Below are 21,855 nucleotides of genomic sequence, written 5' to 3'. Positions count from 1 at the left end.
ATCCTTTTAACAATTTATCCCCTTTACCCCTCATATTGGTCTGTGTCCTCAATTATTCTCTTTAATGATTCCCATATAGTTTTTAAAATACATTTAATTTTGGCCTTCATTAGAATGTTTGATAAACACAAATCCAATCATACATGCAGTATTGGATACATATGTATGTGGTGGTCCTCAAAGTGAGGTACAGGGACCTTCTGGAGTTCCAAATGGACCCTTACAGGTCCCATTGGTTCCATGTATACACTCAAGAGATATGGTGGTCCTTGAAATTCAAAAGTTTGACTATCTGGTATTGTAAAATTGTATAGCAGTCGTGAAGTCTTTGTGATTACAAAACAAAACGATTCTGGTTATTGATCCGAATGGGATGGAACTGATTCTGGTTCCTCCGATGTTGGATGCCACCTGGTTCCAATGTTATCAACTGATAATCACCAGTATGTTCTCATCTATCTGGACCATGCAATGGCAGGCAATATATGGACATTTATGTCCACATACTGCCTATACCATGAGTAAGGCCACTAAGAAATGCATCGTGAAAACATTGTGAAACTGACTTACATGGCTGATTAAGACTGATATGAGGTACGTGGACTTGCGTTTGAGTTAGGGTTAGATTTAGATTCACAGATAGTAATAGTTGGACAAAGTAATAGTCGGACACCGTGACCAACGCCGTGTCGGACAATGACTGACTTCGTCAGTATGTGGAAATGTCCATATTGGCTGCATTGCATGGTGTACTGTCGATAAGGGCTGATGAGATTAAATCATCTGATAACATCCGAAGCCGCTAGCTAGGCTATGCCTGCATGCGGCGCATGGCCTCACAAATGAGCGGACGCAGTCTCTGCATGCTATGCTATGCCTGCATGCGCCGCATGGCCTCGACCACATGGAGGAAGTCTGCATGCTATGCTATGCAATATTGCATGCGGCGCATGGCCTCGCATGCGTGGAGGAAGTCTGCAGGCTGTTCCTCCATGCCATCCATTGCTCTTGAAAATGAATCGAGTCAATGTGGAAGTAATGAATGCTGCCCATTTAATGTCCCGATGATTCCCCTCCTCCGGTTGCAACTTGCAAAATAAATGTCGTGACCAGGACAAGATTATTACCTTTTGTAAACTTTTTTGTTGTAAATACTCGCAGACATATTTCTCTGAACTAGAGTCTTCACGACAGCTCTGCAGAAACCAATGGGTCACGTCACGCTCCCTTCGTCCATATTTGTTTTTACAGTATGTGCATTGAGGAAGTCTACTGTGTCACTGCCTGTATGCCTCAGTCTGTCTTGTGGTTGCAGTGCCTAGTGTATTTTACCTGTGTGCTTGCATGCTTTTTGAGTGTGTATAGATATGCATCGTTTTGCAGAGGTCTTTTGTGTGGGGAGGATGTGCGTGTGCTCGCTCGCGCACGTGTGTGTGTGTGTGTACATCCTTAGACGTGTCTGGGGAATTTTTGTTAAGAGGTTCACATGCAGCACTGAGTTAATACAGCTGCCAAGTACACACACACACACACACACACACAGAGGGAGAGACTGCAGGGGAAATGTTTGCTGTAGGAGTCCTGATAGGAAGCTGCTCCCACAATGCTGCGGGCTGAAGGATGCATGCAGGTTTTCCTCTGTCTTGCTCTCCTTGCTCTTGTTAACTGTCACATTTACACACACGCGCACGCGCGCACACACACACACACACACACACACACACACACGCACAGTATTACATGCTCACACGGTCATTAAATCACTAGCCCTTGTTTGGAAGTATACATTTGGCACTGTGTGTGTGTGTGTGTGTGCATGCGAGTGACAGAGAGTGAGACCACATGAAAATGTACTTGAGACAGCATATGAGAGAATGCCTGCTATATAGTGTGCATGTATGTTTGTGTGTTTGCACATCGGTGTGAGCGCATGCACACACAACCTACTGGGAGTGTGTGTCCAGCAAGGGGGAGGTGTAAAAATCACAGGAAAAGGAAGGCAAGTGAGAGAGCAAGGAAAGCGCAAGGCCCTCACTTCAGAAAAAGTGCATGTGACACTGACAGCTTGACAGGTCTGCTGAGACCGGGAAAGAAAAAAATAACATACAGAGAGAGATTGGGTGAAAGAGAAAAATGGAATTGGAGAAAGAGAGAGAAATGTAGAGAAAAGTTGGGAAAATAGAGGGAAATGGAGCAACCAAAGGAGAGCAAACAAGAATGAGAGAGAGATGAGGAAAAACAATGTAATTAGACTGGGATACCTGGTTGTTATTTAATGCAGGAATCCTCGCCGATGCTTATAACGGGGTTGTTGAGAGTGAGACCTTTAAGATTCTGTGAGATGTAGTTGACTGATTTGGCCTTCATTGCTAGTCATAAGAAAAATCTAAACACACTAGAGAGAGAGGGGCGTATGCGGAGTGAATGTGTGCTGTTGGGTACAGAAGTAATAGGATGCTTTATTGAGAAGGGAATTGTGAGCGAGTGAGAGTGTAATGTGTGTTCACACTCTGACACAGTGAATTTTGTTTATGCTGACCGCTGAGCAGCGCTGGTTAGAGGTAGTTTTAGACCTGGAACACCTGCTGGATACATCTCTGTGTATAGTTGTTACTATTTACATTTTGAAACGGGTCTCTCTTACCATCGATCAGAATTTTGTATTCATTGTTTTACAGGCCGAAGGTGTGCCTGAGACTAGGTTAGTAGGTTTTGCCACCTGTCCGTCTGTCTGTGAGCAGCTAACATAGAATGCCAGAGCAGAACATCTGCCCCACATATATCACAATGCCCTGTTATAGCGCCACCAGATTTTGTCCAAACATCTCGCAAATTGGTACACATTATCTCTATAGCCTTGTGATCAAGAGGGATCTGCCTCTGTTCATATTCCATCCTGGTTGCCAAGATGCAAAGATGGGCTTCCAAAGTTTGCAGGAGTGGTCTGATTTGAACATAACTCAAATATCTCAATGATTGCAGCGTGCGATTGCAGTGAAACTTTGCATGCACATTTCCAAGGAAGAAATGCCTCATGGTGGCACTATAACAGACCGATTTGTGTCTTTACCTATAGGCTTACTGAAGTGGGAACTTTGCAGTTTACACACACATCAACATTTTAGGATCGAAGTTATAATGTCATATTTCAATCATATTTAAATCATGTAAACAACACATAGGCCTATGAACACATTCATGGACAATATAGGTCATACACTTCCACCTAACGCCAGGAACATTATGGATACAGGAAGCACCTTCTCTTCCAAATAGAGCGGCTGCAGGAGATTGAGCAGTATTTTACAAGTTGCTTTGCCTTATACTTTGGCAGCCTCATAATCCTCAAGACCCCCATGACCACCAGCTGGTGGACATGGCCCAAGCTGCCAACTGTTCCAAATATATAAAGGCAATGAGCTGACACTTATAGCCTAGGTGTATGATGACTTTTATTATGATTTTGATATTTTTCTTTAAACTTAAGTCAGGAGTACAGCCAACTTCCAATAGGAAATCCTCTCTGCTGTCTTCGTCAATCACAATGACATCCGGTGTATTTGCAGTCATATTTGCAAATACGCGTGCATTGAAACATTTCTGGTTTCACACTGGAATTTGTGTAAATCACAACAGAGAACACGGCTGACACATCTTTGGTAATAATTTCAACAATTATGTCATGTCTAGCAATGCAGTCCTTTGTAAACATTACATCACGCACATGCACACACTGTCTTTTAGTGCCTGTACAGTACAGTGATATGCGGTAATATGAGAATGGAAACCTGTTTTTGTTGGACGTTGGAATCATTTCAAGCTGAATGTGAACAGGAGATATTTACTCAGCCATATTGATAGCACTGGAATAACTTTCCCATGAAGGGCTTGATCAAACTAATCCTATCTAAACATAATAATTTCAGAAATGGGAAACATTGTTATTACCAAATATGGGGTACATACAAGGAATTTGTTTTGGCATGGGTTGACAACACGTAAAACAATGGTTAGCACTGGATGAAGGACAGCCAACAAAACACAGTACTGAAGTCCCTAGCACTGTTTTGTGCATTTGTTCTGCAATTATTTTGTGGAATCTGTAGTAAACTGGTAGGCCTATTACTGAAAACCTACAGTTACAGTACCTACAAGGCTAAACAATAGCATTGGCAGACACAGACAGAGAAAGTGAATGGTGGTCTGAGAGAGCTGCTAGCTATATTTAGAAAAGTGTTCAATGGCAAGGACACTGACGAGGAGATATAGAGACATAATAAAGTGAAAGCACTTGGAGGCCAGCTGGAATGAGTGAAGGGTCGGAAAGAATGAAGGACTGAGTGCCATGGCACAGTTCTGGACATCATCAGAAATGGAGGGAGGGAGAGAGGGAGGGTGAGGAATGAAAGAGTGATAGACTGGTTGAGTGGAGAACAGAGGCTAGGAGAGCAGAGGGAGCGTGAAAGGGAGAGAGAGAGAAAGGGAGCGTGAATACCAGCTATTGTCTCGAAAGCCGTAGCAACATGGCGGAGAGAAAGAGGGAGATTTGTGTGTGTGTGTGTGTGTGTGTTTGTGTGTGTGTGTGTGTGTGTGTGTGTGTGTGGGTTCAATGAGTTTGGTGCTCTATTCGAGGTGTTGCAAGCCACTGTTGTGCTGTGAATTCTGTATACTGGCAGCCATGCTATAGCTACTTTCTTAAAGTTAGTCTGGATTCTTAAAGTTATTTTCAAGTGTAGACAATTACACTAGTAGAGAGAGACGAGTGTCTGATTCCCACTGGGGACATCCATACCTGCACAAACAATGTATGGTATGAACTCATGTAATGCTGCATCTATGGATTATTTTCTTACTTTTTCAATTAATCAAATCATTGAGAAGCATACAATTCATTCATTTGCAATGACTCGGCGTGTGAGCTTGTAGATCAACTTTATTTTAGCTTTTTGAGGGCCGCTAGTCCCTATTATTATTATTATTATTATTTTTGAGTGGTGCAACCACTCCAAGGAACAGCAATGTCCGTGTCTATGTGTCCGCCTATGTGACGTTAATGAGCACCATTATGACTATGAGTACCAGTAGGGGCGCTGTTGTGCCAGAAACAGAGAGAGAGAGTGCTGCACTGTTGCCTGCTGAGAGAGAGAGAGAGAGAGAGAGACCACTCAGTTCACACGGGTGTGATTTTTTTAAACTACAGTAAGGTACCTTGGGTGACAACAATGTCCTCATATGTTAACACAACATCAGGGATAATAAATGGAGATATTTGTTGTTAGTTGTGGTGCTTATTGACCTACAGCAGTGGTTCCCAAAGTGGGGTCCAGAGGGAGTTCCAGGGGGTCCCTAGCTAAATGATAGTTTGGAACCAAATGGACCCTTATGGGTCTGTAACTCTGAGAGTTTACAAATGGAACCAAATAGCCGTTCATTTTACAATACAAATTGGGGGTCCCAGAGATAGAAATGCCATTAAATGGGGGTCCGTAGACTATAATAATTACGCATGTCAAACTGGGGGTCCTTGAAATTAAACGGGTTGAGAATCACTGCTAGAGCCGTCAAAATCTTCTCTTATGGGGTCCTTGGCATATCTCTTCAAATGGGGGGGTCCGCGGAATAATGGGTGTCAATTTGAAGGGTCCTTGACATGAAAAGGTTTGGGAACCACTGACCTACAGTATGCTGTGATGTTGAAGTTTCATCGTAAACTAAAACAATGTAAAGACTGTCTTACAGTAGGTTATGTTATCCATTATTACCCACCCTCCCACTGTGCAGCTTGCAGACACTACCATCAAAGGGAAACTTCACCCTTTTTGCAAAAAGATATATGTTAATGACGTTTAGAAGATTTAGAATACTTTCCTGGGGGTCTTTATGTGTGTAATATGAGGTTTTAGATATTTTTGATTTTAGCAGTGAGGCCAGTGTCTCTGATGTGATGGACACTGGGCTCACTTACTTCCTGGACAAGGAGGTGCAGTGCACCAAAGCATTATGGAAATTGTAGTCCAGGAAGGAAGTGAGCCCAGTATCGATGACATCAGAGACAGCTGGGCTCACTGCTAAAATCTAAAATATCTAAAACCACATTACACACATAAAGGATAGTGTTCTAACTGTCCCTTTAATCTCACGTCAACATTATGTCCATACTACTGGTGATAGATTGTACATTGATACAATACTCTGCCTATATTTATATCTAAGAACTCATACATTATGCAAATCCTGGTCGGTCCAATTGCAGACAGCCAGACCAGACTTTAAGTCTCCTTCTTAGTATCTTATTTCTACTTATTTTACACTACTTATAATAATGATAATCTTTATTGTCCCCTCAGGGATATGTATCTTCACAGTCTGTTCCAACAAAAAAATGCATTACCATATAGCAGAAAACATAGCACACAACAACAGAACACCAAGACAATACATGAAGTCCCCGGTATACTCATATCAGTTTGTTTAGTGTAGCAATGGCTGAAGGGACAAAACTCCTACGAAAACAAACTGTGCGGTGGTTAGATGTGTCCTGTGTTTCCGACTGCAGCACAGCTACGCTATGATAACTGAATGTCCCTCACAGGATCAATAATGGTCTGACTATCATTCCTTTTGATGTTTGATGTTATGTAATTAAAATACACACTGAGGAAGGTTGGAGGGCTGAAAACGTTCTGTGGTGAATGATCAAGTAAATCAAGTGAACAGATTATTTTCAGAGCAGTGGTTCCCTAAAAAGCAGGGCTTTTGCACACATGCGACAGGTGTGTAGGAGAAGGCCAACCGAGGACCTGACGTACTGAAAAAGGAGAAAAAACTCTTCAACTCTCTTCAAATGCAGTTCATTGAAGGAAAACGCAACGTTTTGGTCCATGTGACTTTTTTCCCTTTTTCAGACCAATGGTTCCTAAATATCAAAATGCTCAAGACTCAAAAGAGAAATTAGCCACCTTGCCCGGGACTCAAACTAGTGAAAATAGCAGAGCATCACAATGCGTTGTTTATTTGTAAATCAGCTATTTTTACTACTATATTTTTTCTTTTTTTTTATATAGAAAGTATTTGTTTTTATATTTTTGATTTATGAACTACTAAAAATGTTGGAATTCTTTGTTTAAAAATGATCAAATATTTTGAAATAATGAAAACTGAAAAGATTTATATTTACTCGTCACCCATAGATATTGGTCTGCGAGTCCCGAAACAGTGCTTTCGAGAAATGTTAAGGTAACTTGTATGTGAGTCTGAGTGCATTGGGTGTTGACGTAACATTGCATCTCTCTCCTTCTCTAGGACCCTGCTGGCATCTTTGAGCTGGTTGAGCTGGTGGGAAATGGCACCTATGGGCAAGTGTACAAGGTAAGACTCAGACAAACAAAATGCATAATTATTGCTATCGCATAAAACATGCCATAAAATGGCAAGGGCAACCCCCCTACTAGACTAAAGAGTCAAATTAAAAAACTAGGTAAAATTAAGAAAACACTTTGATAAAAAGAGAGGTTTTGACCTGGGCCGACCTGGCAGTCTTGGCACCTAGGCTCCTAATGCCTAACAGTGTATGGCGGGTTCAAGTCCCGATCCTGACAAACATCCTGTCATACCCAAGCCCCCAGGGAGGCTCTCCAGCGTTGACGCACTCGGCCCTACTGGTCAGAGTTGAGAATGCAGGCGGGCCCCTGCATTCTGCCTGAGGAAACCCTGTGCAGCTCAGGTTTAACATGGAGCGCTCGGTTGCACTTCCGCATTTGGGCACCAACAGTCGAAATTGGACACTAACTGTTGGTGTCCAAATGCGGAAGAAGACCGTTCTTCTGGGTGCTTCAAAACGCCACTGCACTCCGGTTGGGTCCTTTTGTTACTCTATGGTCCTATTACCTCTCTCTCTCTCTCTCTCTCTCTCTCTCTCTCTCCTCGTTTCCTGTCTGTCTTCACTTACTCTATCATTCTGGGCAGGATGTGTTTTACTCCCTAATATTTGTATCGGCCCCAAACATCCAGGTTGGTTGGGCTTAAGTCTGTCTCAGACTTCAGCAGTGGGGCTGACATTGGGCCCCTAGAGCAGAAGGTCTGGGTGCCCATGGTCCGGAACTTGGTCTTGGGGGAAGGTTGGTGTTGGTGCACTGATGTGTGAGAAGGGAGATCTTGCATTCAGTCCTGGGAACCAGTGAAGTGAACATAGGATGGGTGTAATATATGGTCATATTTTCTCAATCTCATCAGGATCCTAGCACTAGCTGATGTTATTAAATTATTAATTTGTCATATGACAAAGTATACTGTAAAATAGGATAAAAGATGATTAAGTTCTGGCCTCAGTTCTGGTCATTGACTAATATTAATATTATTGACAATCAAATCAGTCAATCATGTCTTGTTCTGATTCACTCTTCCTATGTTTGGAATAAAGAATGCACATGATGTTACACAATATAGAGAAGGAAAAGAGAGAACTTGCACAAGTGTGGGTGGAATAGACTGAGCACATGTGAACTAGACTTGAATAGAGAGACAAGAAGCAGGAACTGGGTCATATTATTAACGCGTTTTAAAATACTTCTCCCTTCTCGTGGGTGCCTGGTGCCAGTTAGGACTTAGACTACATGCACTTTTGTCGCGAGGACCCAGGTTTGAATCTGACTCCTGTCATGTCCTGCATATCTCCCTTCTCTCTGACCTTGTTTTCCTGTCTATCTATTACTCTTACTATATCTACTGTATATTATTTCTCTTCTCCCCTTATCTCTCCCTCTCCTTCTTTCATCTACCTCTTCCTTCATTATATATAAGAGTCTCTCCCTCTCTCTCTCTTTCTCTCTCTTTCTCTCTCTTTCCATCTCACTCTCTGAGGGAACATTTATAGCACTTTATCTGACATACTTCAGTAGGGGACGTGTTTATCCGGGACACAGGAAGTGCTCATGCCGAGCTGCTTCCTGTCCTGACATGACATCCAGTGGAAGAAGATGTACTTAAAGGCGCAGTGAAACGGAAATGGTGAACAACATGAAAATGGTGTTTCCACATGAAACACCGGTCTGAAGTTTCTGAACCAATCAGAGTGCCGCATCCCTTCAGGCGATGGGACGGTAGCTAGGGACGGTGGCTAATGCTATGCGCAACAGCGTGGTGTTGTTTGTTTATAAATCAGACGGTCGCCCAGCACAACCAGTTTACTGTTATGTGGCTTATTTCTACCCTATAATCATGTTTTCAGAAACATATTTTAGCGTGATGATTAAGTTGAAACCGAGTAATACACTGTCTGAATGTTATCTTGAATGGAAATAAAAACGGAGAAATCTGTAATCAGAAGCAGCTGTGTTGCATGGATGCGCAGACATGGGGAATTAAACATGTGAGCTTCATTTTTATTGGCTTTTATCGATGTGTACCTCTACACGTCATCACGCAGCACGTTTTCGTTTTAATAAATAAATAATACAATCGTTTTTATGGACCTTTGATATAAAAACACACAGAAAAGAGAATTTTCCCATTGTTTTGGCATCCATTGTTAGGTATGCCCATATGATGACCACGGATATGGTCTAAAAGTGTGAAAAACTTATTTTTCATTTCACTGCGCCTTTAAGTAAAAGTACAAAAGTATTGGCATAAATAAAAGTACTCATTATGCACAATTCTTTTCAAATGTTTTCACATTTTGTAATTGAAGTTTTCAAATAATGTAGTGGCGTAGAAAGCACAACATGTGCCTCCAAAAGCAAAGTAGTGTAGTAAGTATAAGACGGTATAAAGTAGCAGAAAATTGTACATCAAATGTTACTCAAATACATTACTTTGCGTAACCTTCCACCAGGGATGACATGACAGGCTGGTGTTTGAGATGTTTGTGCGTGTTGGCGGCCCTCAGCTGCTTCCTCCTGTCGTTTCAACGTTCTATCTCTCTGTCCAAGTCATAGCGTCCTCTACTGCCCCTCTGTCCTCTGTTCCTCTCTTCCGCTCTTTATTGTCCTTCTCCGTCCATCCCCCCCTACCCCCCCCCATCCTGTTCCATCCAGTTACTGTCCAAATGTTCTTCACTGCAACGGTTCTCAAACATTTTCATGTCAATGACACGTAAATTAATTTGGCTGTAGAGTAGACCCCCATCTGAATATAATGTATACCAGCAGGGACCCCATACAAGCTTTGTGTTATTAAAACGATTAAAAGTAAATAGCATTTAGTTTTTCTTTTTTTAACACATTAAGTTCTAGGTATTAACTAATGACATTGTCCGCCACCACCATTGTTTCTCAGCGTATTTTGAAGAGCCACGGGACCCGTGTAAATCTGTTTACATTGAGGCGCATGGAGACAATTAAGAGTTTTCATTTCCGGTTGTATATCCTATAGTGTAGCAATCTAGAACCATTCATACGTTGGCCAAGAGCGCCCTCTAGCGTACTCACTGAAAACAGTACTGACGTCCGTCGATGGCGGTTAAGTGTTGGACTTGGTCTGACAACCAGTGGCATCAATGGCAGTTAACGTTTTGAATAGCCGATGTGTACATAAACAAAGGGTGATGCTACAATATATTCACAAAGTTTGCTGGGGATCCTCGGGAACCCCCTCAAGGACCCTGCAGACCACACTTTGAGAACCACTGCCTCGCAGCCCGTACATCCTCTCTTTCGCTGTTCCTTGTCTTCTTCCATCCCTTTTTTCCATCCTGTTGGCCTTCCTTTCTGAAGGACACCGACTTTCAGTGGTCTGCGGCCTTTGCTTAAATCGTGTGTGTGTGTGGTGCGTGATGTGTGTGTGTGGTGCGTGATGTGTGTGTGTGTGTGTGTGTGTGTGTGTGTGTGTGTGTGTGTGCGCGTGTGTGTGTGTACACGTGCGTGCACTTTTTATGTTTGCACAGGTCTGTGCATATAAATGAGCATTTGTGTGCGTGCACGCGTGTGTGTTGTGTGTGTACCTAATGGAGCAGTGAGTGAAGGTCAGGTGGTGATGGAGAGGAGCTGTTCCCTCTCCTCCTCTCCTGATTGGAGCAGATGAAAGGTCAAGCTGAGGTTGGACATGCCTCTCCACGCTCCTAGAAACAATCTTTGACAGCCGTGTGTGTGTGTGTGTGTGTGTGTGTGTTGCATATGCTTGTGTCTGTCTGTATTTCTCTGTGTATGTGATAGTATGCGTGTGTGAAATGAGGACGGGGGAAGAGAACAAGAAAAGTGAAGGAGAAGAGGAGAGTTATGTGTATCCAGCCAGTTATTGCTGACTGGGCTGTCTTGGTGAAAGTCACGGCTCATTTGCTGGCTGACATTCAGCCTGTCGGTCTCCGATGCGTTACCGGACCACAGAATGGCTATGGCAACAACACCAGCCGTCCAGCACTCTGGCCTGGGATGAGGTTTCAGCGTAAGGATGGAGTTGGTAGTGAATTAATGCATGAAATGGGTCAAGTGCAAGGCTTTCTCTGCTGCTGATGCTGGCGAATGTAAATACTATTATTATAAAGACACCCTATACCCAGTACCAGTGTTGGGTGTAACGGCGCTATTAATAACGGCGTTATGTAAGGGACTACTTTTATTGGTAACGGAATAAAGTAACTTGTTAGTTTTGCAATTTAGTAGTTAGTTCCTTAGTTACATTTCCAACAAAGTAATCCCGTTACTATAATGTGTCCCTGTTCATTCTGTTGGCAAGATTAAAAAAATAATAAAGCCCCGAATGTCTGCGGAGTTTATTTCTCCTGCCTTCTGTCCTGTGTGATTTATCCTTCCAAGCCCACTATACCATGTACTATACATCCTGCGTCTACTACATCCTGTAGTTCACTTAAGAAATAAAAGTATTGTTACAAGTAGCTTTTATTTTGAAGAGGAAGAGGAAGTTATTTCGGTTGTAGGCTAGCCAGCTACCATGACAGTCGACTAGAAGGGCCGGCACTGCCGGGTGGTGGAATAATAAAAACAACATGCTTTTAGCCAAAGTTCATAAAAACCGCATGCGTCTATGACTTAAACAATGTATAGGCTAAACACTTTGGAATTACGTTAAACATGGTATATCCTCCGTGGCGGCGTCATTAGGTGAGTACTAGTACATTAATTGTTAAGTTTCATAGTATCATTCATCATCAACAGGCTGTTGTTGATGATGCCCCCCAAAATGAACAGGTTACACAGCCTACAGGATTCTCATTATGTTACTGTCACTGCCTGCAAGGATGGCCGCCGTGCCATTTCTTATAAACTATCTAATTCATATGTGGGTCGTCGTGGGTCCACGTGGAGTTGTTATTGTTGTTCATGGGCCACGGTGCGCGGCGTGGAGAGGGCATCAGAGCGCAGCGCAACAGCCTAGTCTGGTATTGTCTGTACTCTCTGCACTATAGCTCTTTCTGTCCAGTCCTACGTGTATAGGCTGGCGATTGTGGCGACTTATATTCGTTAATAAAGAGAGCTGTAAAGGGGATGTTGTCTATGGTCAGTTCATGGTGTGTATCATTCTCGTTTTTAAAAATGGGTTTTAATTGTCTGGTAACGGAAAATAACGGAAAATAATCTAACTTGTTACTTTTCTCAGAAGGTAATCTGTAACGGTAAGGGATTATTTTTATGGGCAGTAATCCAGTAACCTAACGACGTTACTTTAGAAAGTAACGATGCCCAACACTGCCCAGTACCCACCCTCCCATGCACCGGCCCCCGGTCTCACACACTCCTAAAATAAAGGGATTCTTGAGAATAGACAATGTGTCTGGCTTTGTGCGGTTTACAGAATATAACACACAGACTAGAGCATTGGTTCCCAAAGTGGGGTCCGGGGACCCCCAGGGGTACCTGAGGGAGTTCCAGGGGGGACCCATCTATTTTGTTCATGTTCATAAAGTGCTAAAGTGTTTAAAGCAGTGGTTCCCAAACTTTTTCATGTCAAGGACCCCCAAATTGACACTACTTAGCCCGTGGACCCCCATTTGAAAAGATATGCCAGGGACCCCCATAAGAGAAGACGTACACATTTAGACGTCTACATTTAGATGTCTACATTTAGACGTCTGTATACATTTAGACGTCTACATTTAGACGTCTACATTTAAACGTATACATTTAGACGTATACATTTAGACGTATACATTTAGACAGTGTCCCCCTGAGTGCCTCCCCAGTGTCCCCCTGAGTGCCTCCCCAATGCCTCCCCAGTGTGCCCCTGAGTGTCTCCCCAGTGTCTCCCCAGTGCCTCCTCAGTGCCTGCCCAGTGTCCCCCAGTGTCCCCCCAGTGTCTCCAATAGCAATACAAGAGCAATAATACAAATTAATCTTAATGTATTAATCTTATTAATTAATTAATCAAATTAATTAATTAATCAAAATTGCGGCCTGTGCCCAGCACCATGCCAACGCTTTTTCCTGCAGGAAACACTGCTTGTGGTTGTAAATATATTGTTATCCGTGTTGCGAGGATGAGGGGGTACCTGGAAAAATATCTACCCCAAAAGGGGTACCTGGTCCAAAAAAGTTTGGGAACACCTGGACTAGAGTATCATCATGTTTAGAGTAAAATAAATACATATAGGAAAATAGTGACTGCAGACCACTGTGAGTACAAGTACTTGAGATGAGAACAATGCACCTAATTTTCCTAACCGCTTTTGAGGCTGAGGGGAAAAAATAATTTTACGAACAAAAAGGACCAACAATGAGTCTGAATGGTATAGCAGAAACGGAGTGATCCATATAGTTCCTCAGTGGTCGCAATGCTTGCAGTATGTAACTGTGTAGCCTGTAGTCACTACAGGCTACACAGTTACCTACTCACTACAGTGTAGTGAGTAGGCGTGTGTCTGATCCACAGCTATGATAATTGGTCTCTCTAGCTGGGAGGGAATTCGTGAAAATCGTGCACTTGGTGACAAGTTTTAGATTTTTTGCCATGCTGTTAGCATTGTTTCAAAAACCATAGCAAACGAGTTGGGCTTGCCCCCTAGTGGTCGGTTTGCAATGAATGGATGCAATAGTAGATAAGTCGGGTTGAAACCACAAATAATTTATAGAATAAAAATGTCAATGGATTCAATTTTAAGTTCTGGAAAGGCATAATTTTCAAGATGGCGTCCACGATGGCTGCTGGGAGCTTAAAATGCCTATAAACTGGGATTTAATAAATCACAACAATTATGCACTTGGTGACACGTTTTAGAATGTTGGCATGCTCTTGGGTATGGGCATAAGATTTTCAAAAACCATTGCAAACGAGTTGGGCTCGCCCCCTAGTGGTCTGTTTGCAATAAATCCAATATTAGATAGGACGGTATATGGCTGAAACCCCAAATAATTGATAGAAGACATTTTTCAATGGATTCTGTTACTATTGGGTATTCTAAATAAAATACTAAACTTGTCAGGAGGTCTTAATAGATCCCTTTGATTGGCCATCCATTGGGCCTCCCTCCTGCTGAGATCCCCCTTCCCCCCCTCCTCCCCCCACAGCCAAGGGATGGACGTCAACATGAACATTGAAACCAAAATTCAGCCAGAGGGACGTGTCTTTCTGCAGAAAAACACCCCAGCACAATTATATAGTGGCTGATAGAGGGAAATAATGCAAAATATATAAATATACATATATTTTTTTATTTAGGCTTAAATGTTGTCTATACTACATTTAATACTCAGTATTTGACTGCCATAATGTATTTGTCTGATCACATAAAAACGGTGACAATGACAAAGTTGACATTGCTAACATCCCCACAGACACAAAACAGTAACTTACCGTAGGTAATACAAATATTATTGTGGAAGCTCTGTACCATGCCAACAGCTATGTCTTCCCCTATTTCCTCTCGTGTGTGTGTGTGTGTGTGTGTGTGTGTGTGGGTGTGTGTGTGTGTGTGTGTGTTCCACCACGTGCTCATATTGTGTATTACTCCATTCATTCTACAGTATATACAAATAGGCCCCATTGCCTTCTGCCACTGCATTGCTTATTCGGTGAACGTCCTTTGAACTGTGTGTGTGTGTGTGTGTGTGTGTGTGTGATGGTGCAGTGTTTTATGTTATTGGTGATAGCAGTAATGTTGCCCTATAGCTCTGCAGTGGGCCTGTGTCTGGGAGACAGCGATAACGGGTTTATCAACTCTTCTATTACCCCATCTAGTTAAATGTTACAGACCTCTCTCTCTCACACACACACACACACACACACACACACACGCACACAACACACACACTTGACTACACCTTCTACTATCCACGTCTTTACCTTTCCATGCCTCTCTCTCTACATACATGATACATCCCTTTTTGTCAATATAATGTAATGTGATCACATCTCCCTTCTTTTCCCCTCCTATGTGGGCTGAAACCTCCACAGTCAACTGCAGCCCACTAAGTGTAGTATAATCTTGAGGGGTCACTCTGAGGGTGTACAAACGCAGCAGGGCCATTTGGTTCCATCTTATACACTCTCAGAGTTATAGATCCCCTTGGTTCCATCTGTGCATTCTCTGAGTCAAAGAACACTCAGGACTTTACAGGGTATGTGTGTGTGTATATATAGCTGGCTGCTCTAAAAGGGCCATAAATAGAGAACATGGGTAGTGCTGAATAATTAAAGACCTTTGCTATCTCCCTCTCTCCACTGTACCCTCCCTCTCCATCTCTCTCCTCATCCATGCCCCCCCCCCTCTCTCTCTCTCTCTCTCTCTCTCTCTCTCTCTCTTTCCTCTCCCCGTCATTGCCCTCTATTTTCCTCCCTTTATCTTCATGTCCCTCCATTCTCCCTCTTTATTTCCCCCGTGTTTGCAATGTTTGTGTTACTTTCTCTTTGACTCTCTTGCCCTCCTCTCTCTCTCTCTCTTCCTTCCCCTTGCCTCTTTATGTTTTTTTTATATTATCATCCCTCTGTTCTCTTTTATGCACCATCAACCGTCAGACTTTCTCTCTCTTTCTCTCTCCCTCTCCTATGGCTGTGAATATTTGAAGGGTCTTATGGGAATCGCTGTCCTCTGAAGTGAGGAAAGCTTGCCGATTGCCCGGTGCGTTGCCGTCCTCTTGGCCCAGTAGCCGGGGCTACCTAACTGACTGACGGGCGTATCGATCGCTTAATTGATTAATCACTGGTCGGCGGCTGCTGCGTTCCGCCAGGCGAGAATGCATTCGTCTCCCTGATGGATGCAAGGAACCAATCATACACCCGCTCATAATAACACATCCATGGCAGACATGCATACATGGTTGTACGGGCGCACACACACACACACACACACACACACACACACACACACACACACCAGATCGACTATCAGCTCACCCTTGGTGGCAATCTAACACTTCCTGTGTGTGTGTGTGTGTGTGTGTGTGTGTGTGTGTGTGTGTGACTGTGTGTGTTTGTGACTGTGTGTGTTTGTGACTGTGTGTGTGTGTGTGTGTGTGTGCGTGTGTGTGTGTGTGTGTGTGTGTGCGCGCGTGCGTGTGTTCATGTCCCCTCGCCGTGCGTTGTCTCCATGCGCTCCGGCAGTTTCAGAGGGAGGGAGAGGTAGAAGAAGAGTTGGAGAGCAATCTGGATATGACTCTGATGACAGAATACATTCACTCCTCCTCAGGCAAAGTGCTCCACGCAGTCTTTAAATATGCACACACACACACACACACACACACACACACACACACACTCACACTCACACTCACACTCACACACAGACGTACAGTGGAGCAGAGCTTTTTCATGAGCTAAACTCTTTACAATTCCATTTTGTGTGTGCGTGTGTGTGTGGGTGTGTGGGTGGGGGGGGGGGGGGTGTTGTATGGGATGACTTTCCCCTACATCACTCTGCATGTTTGTTTCATGTAGTTACTTGGGAGCAGAGGCCATGCGTGATATCTGTGTTCATGTAGTTGGGAGCAGAGGCCATGTGTGTATATCTGTGTTCATGTATAGTTGGGAGCAGAGGCCATGTGTGATATCTGTGTTCGTGTAGTTGGGAGCAGAGACCATGCGTGTATATCTGTGTTCATGTAGTTGGGAGCAGAGGCCATGCGTGATATCTGTGTTCATGTAGTTGGGAGCAGAGACCATGCGTGTATATCTGTGTTCGTATAGTTGGGAGCAGAGGCCATGTGTGATATCTGTGTTCGTGTAGTTGGGAGCAGAGACCATGCGTGTATATCTGTGTTCGTGTAGTTGGGAGCAGAGGCCATGCGTGTATATCTGTGTTCATGTAGTTGGGAGCAGAGGCCATGTGTGATATCTGTGTTCGTGTAGTTGGGAGCAGAGACCATGTGTGATATCTGTGTTCGTGTAGTTGGGAGCAGAGACCATGCGTGTATATCTGTGTTCATGTAGTTGGGAGCAGAGACCATGCGTGTATATCTGTGTTCATGTAGTTGGGAGCAGAGGCCATGTGTGATATCTGTGTTCGTGTAGTTGGGAGCAGAGACCATGTGTGATATCTGTGTTCGTGTAGTTGGGAGCAGAGACCATGCGTGTATATCTGTGTTCATGTAGTTGGGAGCAGAGACCATGCGTGTATATCTGTGTTCATGTAGTTGGGAGCAGAGGCCATGTGTGATATCTGTGTTCATGTAGTTGGGAGCAGAGGCCATGTGTGTATATCTGTGTTCGTGTAGTTGGGAGCAGAGGCCATGTGTGTATATCTGTGTTCGTGTAGTTGGGAGCAGAGGCCATGTGTGATATCTGTGTTCATGTAGTTGGGAGCAGAGGCCATGTGTGATATCTGTGTTCATGTAGTTGGGAGCAGAGGCCATGTGTGTATATCTGTGTTCGTGTAGTTGGGAGCAGAGGCCATGTGTGTATATCTGTGTTCGTGTAGTTGGGAGCAGAGACCATGCGTGTATATCTGTGTTCATGTAGTTGGGAGCAGAGGCCATGTGTGTATATCTGTGTTCGTGTAGTTGGGAGCAGAGGCCATGCGTGTATATCTGTGTTCGTGTAGTTGGGAGCAGAGGCCATGTGTGTATATCTGTGTTCGTGTAGTTGGGAGCAGAGGCCATGTGTGTATATCTGTGTTCGTGTAGTTGGGAGCAGAGACCATGCGTGTATATCTGTGTTCATGTAGTTGGGAGCAGAGACCATGCGTGTATATCTGTGTTCATGTAGTTGGGAGCAGAGGCCATGCGTGTATATCTGTGTTCATGTATAGTTGGGAGCAGAGGCCATGTGTGATATCTGTGTTCATGTAGTTGGGAGCAGAGGCCATGTGTGATATCTGTGTTCATGTAGTTGGGAGCAGAGGCCATGTGTGTATATCTGTGTTCGTGTAGTTGGGAGCAGAGGCCATGTGTGTATATCTGTGTTCGTGTAGTTGGGAGCAGAGACCATGCGTGTATATCTGTGTTCATGTAGTTGGGAGCAGAGGCCATGTGTGTATATCTGTGTTCGTGTAGTTGGGAGCAGAGGCCATGCGTGTATATCTGTGTTCGTGTAGTTGGGAGCAGAGGCCATGTGTGTATATCTGTGTTCGTGTAGTTGGGAGCAGAGGCCATGTGTGTATATCTGTGTTCGTGTAGTTGGGAGCAGAGGCCATGTGTGTATATCTGTGTTCGTGTAGTTGGGAGCAGAGACCATGCGTGTATATCTGTGTTCATGTAGTTGGGAGCAGAGGCCATGTGTGTATATCTGTGTTCGTGTAGTTGGGAGCAGAGGCCATGCGTGTATATCTGTGTTCGTGTAGTTGGGAGCAGAGGCCATGTGTGTATATCTGTGTTCGTGTAGTTGGGAGCAGAGGCCATGTGTGTATATCTGTGTTCGTGTAGTTGGGAGCAGAGGCCATGCGTGTATATCTGTGTTCATGTAGTTGGGAGCAGAGGCCATGTGTGTATATCTGTGTTCGTGTAGTTGGGAGCAGAGGCCATGCGTGTATATCTGTGTTCGTGTAGTTGGGAGCAGAGGCCATGTGTGTATATCTGTGTTCGTGTAGTTGGGAGCAGAGGCCATGTGTGTATATCTGTGTTCGTGTAGTTGGGAGCAGAGGCCATGTGTGTATATCTGTGTTCGTGTAGTTGGGAGCAGAGGCCATGCGTGTATATCTGTGTTCGTGTAGTTGGGAGCAGAGGCCATGCGTGTATATCTGTGTTCGTGTGTGGTTGTTATCTGCGGTCTGAAACGGGAACACTATTGCCGCGGCAACACATAATGGAATCACGTGCTGTTGTCGTGACATCACAGCTGTTGTCACGTAATCTGTTGAGCGTGGCGCGCGGGCCGCGGGGTGATCCAGGGTCCAGCGGAAGTAAATGGAGCGTGTGCAGATGTCGATTAGGAGCCGGCCCTCATAGCATCAGTCAATCACACCTCCCTCTTTTATGTCCTTCTCAGCATATCTGTTGTTTTACTCTCTCTTTCACGCTCTCCCATCTCTCTAAAGCCTCATTTTGAGTACAAGTGTCCTTGAGCAAGACAATCCCTAATTGCTCCCGATGTGCAGGTTGGTTTCCTCCGCTGTGTGTGTGTGTGCGACGTGCGTGTGTGCTTGTGTGCGCGTGCGTGATGCACATTCTATGTAAAGAGCTTTGGATAAAAGCGCTATATAAATGCACCATTTATTTATACTTGAATGCAATGTGTTGTGACCTTGTAAAGCTGCTGCTTTCAGCGAGCAACGGGTTGAGGTTTTGAAGCAAGCATAATAACCACTGTTTAGGGATGCACCGAAAATTCGGCCACCGAAAATATTCGGCCGAAAATGACTAAATATGTATTTTCGGCCTATTCGGTTTCGGCTCAAATAAGCCGAAAAATATCACCGAATAGTAGTAGTGGTCCTAAAGTTGTGAATCGATATAATTCAACTAAACTGCGGGAAAAACACGGATGTAAAGCCCAAAGCGCTGTGCATTGCGACGGGTAGATAACTTGTAGATCTGCTACTTCCAGCGCAGGAAGGGCGCATGCTTATGACGCTCTTTAACTATGCATCAGCAGCCAGCAACGCTGCGACAGTCACTCACAAGTTCACAACACACGAGCAGCAGTCAGCAGACGGAATGCACAGACAGATCCGACACAACTTTATTGCACACATCTGTGCTTTCATCCACAGCACGCTTCCATAGCCTTTTAAATCTTATTTCCCATCCACGGGCACAAGCAGTGATATCAGTGCAGCTTCCACCCGATCTGTGGCGATGTTCTGTTGTCTGACGAGGGAAGCTACCTAGTAGCTAGATAGCATGGGAGCTAACGTTACACACGAGTTACACACTCGCTGCTGCGTTTACACGAGCAGACACAAAAACGAATGGGAATATAATTTGGAGCTTTAACAATGAATGATAGACTGTATCGTTGCGTCTGCCCGTGTTTAATGGTCAGGGTTTCACTGTCCACAGCAGGCAGACCTGTCCAAACTGCACTTCCCAAAAGTCAGAGACATGCCACCACCTATAAATTCAAACCCACCTCTGGAATATTATCTCATTCCACTTTAATTACTTATTCCATAGTCTTAGTTATTCTCTAATGAAGTAGTTTTTATTTGTTTTCTCATGTTCTCCTTGAAAAGTGTCTTTAAGTACTCAGAGAAGCATTATATAAATGATCACTATTATTATTACTACTTGTTTTATTGCCTATGCTTATGTAGAAAAAAAAGCTCACTGCTCAGGTCAAATAGGCCTATTGATATGTGATTAAAATGTGATTAATTGAGATTAATTAATCACAAAGCCTCCAATTAATTAGATGTTTTTTAATGGACCCATAAGTGTTTATTATTTAAGTTAGGTTTTGCCATAATCATGTCTTTTGCCATAATCAGGTAGCTTTGCAACAAAGATGTATTCGGCTATTCTGTATTCGGTTTTCGGCCAACTGTTTCCTATATTCGGTTTCGGCCAAGAATTTCCCTTTCGGTGCAGCCCTCATACTTTTCACCAGCCACTAAGTAAGTATAACGCTGTCCCTCTCTCTTCATCTTTCTCTGCACTTTCCTACAAGTAATGTCTTCTATCTCCACTTCACCTCCCCTTTTACCTCTTATCTACTCCTTTCTCAGTGTCCCGTGCTCTCTCTCTCTCCCCTAACTGCTCCTCATCCTTTCTCCTTGCCCACCAAAAGTAGGGAATACAACTTCAAAGTCCTTTTTTTATCTTACTGATCTGTGAGAAATCATGCTGCAAAGGACCATGGGAGTTTCTCTCTCACGCAATGCCACCCCCACCCCCAAGTCACACACATACACAAATATACGTGCGTATTTGCGTAAGCTGGCAGATACACGCACGCACACAGTGCACGCACACAGTGCACGCACACAGTGCACACACCTCAGAGAGCCAGCATGAAAAGGCAAAGGGGCTCAAAGAAAGCTAGAAGTTAGACAGCCTGCTTTCATCCTCCATGTCTGATGTGCTATACGTTCCCCAGTTACTTTTTCACGGCAAAAACAAAAAGACACCGGTTCCTAACCATCTATCTAATCTCCACAGTAAAGAAAAATGTTGATACAACAAATCAGTAGTGGGTACACTACACATGCTGTGTGACATTATACTACTTCATGTGTGAGAAAAGCTGTGGAAAGATGAGTGTATAGTGTAGTAGTGAACAACACAGCCTTTAGGACGGTTATGAACCCTAACATTTGGCGAAAATAGCCAGAGCATGGTTCTCAAATGGTTTTTAATTTCGAGGATCCTCCAAAACAAATGAAACATACGTCTATAAATGCCTATAAATACTTTTTAGGCTGTCAGGCTTACATTCTGTGTTTCAATGCAAATATTTTTTGGCGTGTGAGCTTTCTGGAGGCCTAGGGCCTAGGGCACCATACGAGCTAGAACCAGCCCTGCTGCATATATATTTTCAGGGCCACCGCCATTTTATTTAGAAAACATGTGCCGTAGGCAAACCTTCCTTCTGCACCCC

At 43.8% G+C, this 21,855-nt stretch overlaps 1 protein-coding gene across 2 annotated transcripts in view; it reads left to right on the top strand.

Moving 5' to 3' along the window:
* tnika (TRAF2 and NCK interacting kinase a) overlaps positions 1-21,855 on the top strand; it is a 106,035-nt gene that overhangs the window by 12,566 nt on the left and 71,614 nt on the right. For both annotated transcript variants that reach the window (XM_080783495.1, XM_080783494.1), the window contains exon 2: positions 7,303-7,368. In XM_080783495.1, the coding sequence (XP_080639621.1) occupies positions 7,303-7,368 (66 nt within the window). The remainder of the gene's footprint in view (positions 1-7,302; positions 7,369-21,855) is intronic.

This window comes from Protomyctophum bolini, assembly GCF_963924005.1.
Source record: "Protomyctophum bolini genome assembly, chromosome: 15".
In the NCBI taxonomy this organism is placed as follows: Eukaryota; Metazoa; Chordata; class Actinopteri; order Myctophiformes; family Myctophidae; genus Protomyctophum; species Protomyctophum bolini.
The sequence above is the reverse complement of the archived record's forward strand: the minus strand, read 5'-3'. Positions and strand labels throughout refer to the sequence as shown.